We start from the raw sequence: 3,584 nt of genomic DNA, 5'->3' as shown, positions 1-3,584 counted from the left end.
GTGCCTAGTTTCTTTTTCTTCTTCTTCCCACTTTGCGACTCTGTCAATTCCTTCTTCTCTCTTTTCTCAAAATTAAATATAACAGCTTTTAGACACATTTTAAAAAAAAAAAAACTTTTGAAACCCCCACAAACCTAGATTAAAATCTCAACCCACCGGCAATATAGATTCAAAATTGTCTTAAGTCCTTTCTCTCCAAACTGGTTTAAGTTCAAACTCTCTCTTTAACTCACCCTCTCTCTTTACCTCTCTTATTGACCCTTCATATTAGATCGTGAAGAGAGAGAGTGGGCTTTCTTTTCCTCTCTTACTAGCCCTTCAGATTAGACGGAAAAGAGAGAGAGTGGGCGAAGGTGAGAGAATTAGAGAGGGAGGTGTGGGTTTGGGAGCTACTGCCTAAGGTGGCAGTGTTGGCGAACGGTAGTGGACAAAGGCAAAGAAGATCAGGATGGCGGCTTAGGGTGATTTTGGAGTGGCGGCTTGGGGTTTTGGTGGACAGGGATGGATCTTGAGGTGACACTCTTCTTCAGATCCCAGCAAGTCCACCTCCACCACCGAAGCAGTGGCGCTCTTCTTCAAATCGGTCATTCTATTTGGGTCTTGCTGGGATTTGCTGGGGTTTGTCTTGTGGGTCATGTTGTTTGGGTCTTGAGACCGTGAGAGTTGATCATGATTTTGAGTGGTCATGTTGCTTGGGTCTTGAGACCGAGAAAGTTGTTCTTGTTGGGAATGAATGGGAGAACTCGGGTTCATCAATGAAAGAGTTATTGTAATCTGGGTTTGTTCTTATTGTTCTTGTTTGATCTCTGTTTTTTTATCTCTGTTTTTTGATCTCTGTTGTTCTTGTTTGATCTTTGTTTTTTTTTTCTTTTTTGGTTTGTGTTGTTGTAATCTGGGTTTGAGTTATTGGTTGCTAGGTTTGTGTTCTTTGTAATCTGGGTTTGAGTTCTTGTTGCTGGGTTTGTGTTCTTGTAATCTGGGTTTAAGTTCTTGTTGCTGGGTTTGATTGGGAAGATCAAGAAGAACAGTTTGTAATTTTCTTATGAAAATTATTAATGATAAGTATTTTTTTTTTAAAATTAAATTAGATTTAAGGTTTTTTTATTTTAATTACCAAATCAATGCCACATCAGCGTCACGTCAGCTAATAGGGTGTTCCGTTAGCCACGTCAGCATTTTCTGTTAGTTGGGTGACGGTAAGGACTTAAACGTCACGCGTTAATTGGTTTAGGAACTAAAAACGGTAAAAATAAAATGTAAGGACCAAAATAGAAATCGGATCAAAATTTAAAAACTAAAAGTGCATTTATGCCATTTTATTTTCCATTTAAAATTAGATTTTTTTTATCAAAAAAAAAAAAAAGAAGAAAAAGTGACATATGACGGACTTTAATTAAAGGAGCATAAAATAAAATAAAAAAGTGAGGGTGAAACAAAGACTATGACCAATCTAATCCCAACAATCAAAGAAAACATTGAAATTCTGATATATCGTGTGTTATATACAAAATAAATAAGTACAATTATTAGCTTACATGAACACCATAACGTAAAGTCCACAATATTGTAGACAAAAAGATTCTTTCTGAGTGGAAGTGTACGGGCCTTTTGCCAATGTACACTTCACATTGTATCGTTCATATAAACTAATAATTTTCCAACAAAATAAATATGCGAGTCTACAACTCAAAAGGAACTCATTTCCATTACATACATTACCTTCTTCTTGATTATCTCTCTCACAGCTTCACCAAAAACTACCTTCTCTTCATCCTCTCCATCAAAATCATCACTTACCAACAAATCATCTGCCACCAACAAATCACCATCACGTACTACCTTTCCAATTACCCCACTGACAGGCTTGATCAACACAAGTGCCACTTCTTTCATGGCATACCCCAATGCTGGTAACTCCATTACAGGCACATACCAGAGCTTCATGCACAACTTTGGTATTGGAGTCCTCTCCAACGAAGACTCTGATGTCCTTGGTGAGTTCATACTGTTTCTAAGCTCAACAAGTTGTTCTTTCCCCATGCAAAGCTTCCCTCTCTTCCCTGCATCCGTAATAACTAATCTTTGAAGCGTAGGAAAGTTGGGTACAATTTGTTTCAACAAGTGATGCCTCACTGATGCAGATACTAAGCAAGATATTGTCCATACTATTCGTGACTTTAGCTCATCCTCAGCTAGAAATGATTGGAGTTCTTCTTCTTCCTCTTCACGTTCATTTACATAGGTATAACTTGATGATGAAAGGTTTTCCCTACAAAAACATTTTGAGCTAAGGATTGTGCAGCTTTTGAGCTCTTCACCAAATTCAGCTTTCCACTTGAGCAATGAACTTCCACCATTAAATTCAATCTCACTCCCTAAGGAAGGAAGCTCCAAATGCAAAGATTTTAACCCATTGAAGTTTTTCAAAACTTCATTAGGTGAATAGTACAAGAAATGGTCAGAGTTGGAGTTTGCGGCATGTGTACAAGTCATGATATGGTGAAGGACTTGCATAGGTTTGATGATTAACTTTCTGGCCAGAATCTTGAAAACCTTTCTGGACAAGCCACGCCTCCTTTTCTTGTTCTGGAAATGAGGAGGGAGAGTAACGAAAATGGTGTCTATTTGTGGTATGATAGAAGCAAAGCGCTTGGAAACCAAGAGACATCGGATTAAGGTCTTAGCATCAAGCGAATTGCTCAATATGAAGAGGAGAAGCGCGTCTGGAAGGCGATCAAAATGATCAACCTTCATTAGCATTTATTTGACTTCAGTTGAAGACAAGCATTTTTTTTGGTTGAATCTTATAGTGCAAATAAATAGAGGAAAAAGTGGTTAGGATTGGAGAGAATAGAATGGTTGTAAATGGTGTCCGTGGTTTATTGGCCTATGTAAAACGGGGCCATTACGCTGTTTATTTGACCAGAGCCTACGAATTTGGACACAGTTTTAGTAAAGACCAATATTATAGAAAGGATGTTCCAGCAAGGCAACAACTTTATCCTATTTTTCTATTGAAAAGAGAAAAAAAAAAACAACAAAAATAAAGAAAGAAAGAACCAAAAGAAGCAATAAACAACGAGGCATTCGGAAAACTTTGACGCTGCAAATAGTTAAGCTACCTGGCATACTCATCCTAGGAAACGAAATTAGAAGTTGAGATATTGGTGGCATACTCAACTCATGCTAGGAGGCTGAGGACGGAAAATTAGGTGATATCGGGTTTAAACAGAATTACAACTCTTTTCATAACTATCACAACATGTATGCTGTGATTGGCATTAGTAAAAACTGGTGTCCGTGGCAGGCTTATTTAAGGAAAAATCTTGTTAGGCATTTGTTATTGCACACTTTATATACACTCTTTGAAATCGTATTTTCGGTCAAGATTATGGAGCTGTGAAATCATATTTTCACAATTTTAATTAAGACAATGTTTCGAAACACAATTTCTATCCACGTGGCAATGTGTGTATGGTGAGTGTGCAATAAGGAATGTGTGATAATCATTGCCCCTTATTTAAAAGTGATATTTTAATCGCAAATTAACACTTTTGCAAATTATATGAAAAAAATATTATTAA

General features: G+C 37.1%; 1 protein-coding gene across 1 annotated transcript; it reads right to left on the bottom strand.

The window, feature by feature from the left end:
* Nucleotides 1-1,463: 1,463 nt before the first annotated feature.
* LOC142608172 (F-box protein At4g18380-like) lies at nucleotides 1,464-3,192 on the bottom strand. Its single transcript, XM_075779886.1, has one exon. It carries the CDS (start codon nucleotides 2,758-2,760, stop codon nucleotides 1,687-1,689), a length of 1,074 nt encoding a protein of 357 aa, XP_075636001.1. The 5' UTR covers nucleotides 2,761-3,192; the 3' UTR covers nucleotides 1,464-1,686.
* Between the last annotated feature and the right edge of the window lie 392 nt (nucleotides 3,193-3,584).

This window comes from Castanea sativa, chromosome 8, assembly GCF_040712315.1.
Source record: "Castanea sativa cultivar Marrone di Chiusa Pesio chromosome 8, ASM4071231v1".
Taxonomy (NCBI): domain Eukaryota; kingdom Viridiplantae; phylum Streptophyta; class Magnoliopsida; order Fagales; family Fagaceae; genus Castanea; species Castanea sativa.
Note: the sequence above shows the minus strand (reverse complement) of the source record. Positions and strands in the feature narration are given on the sequence as shown.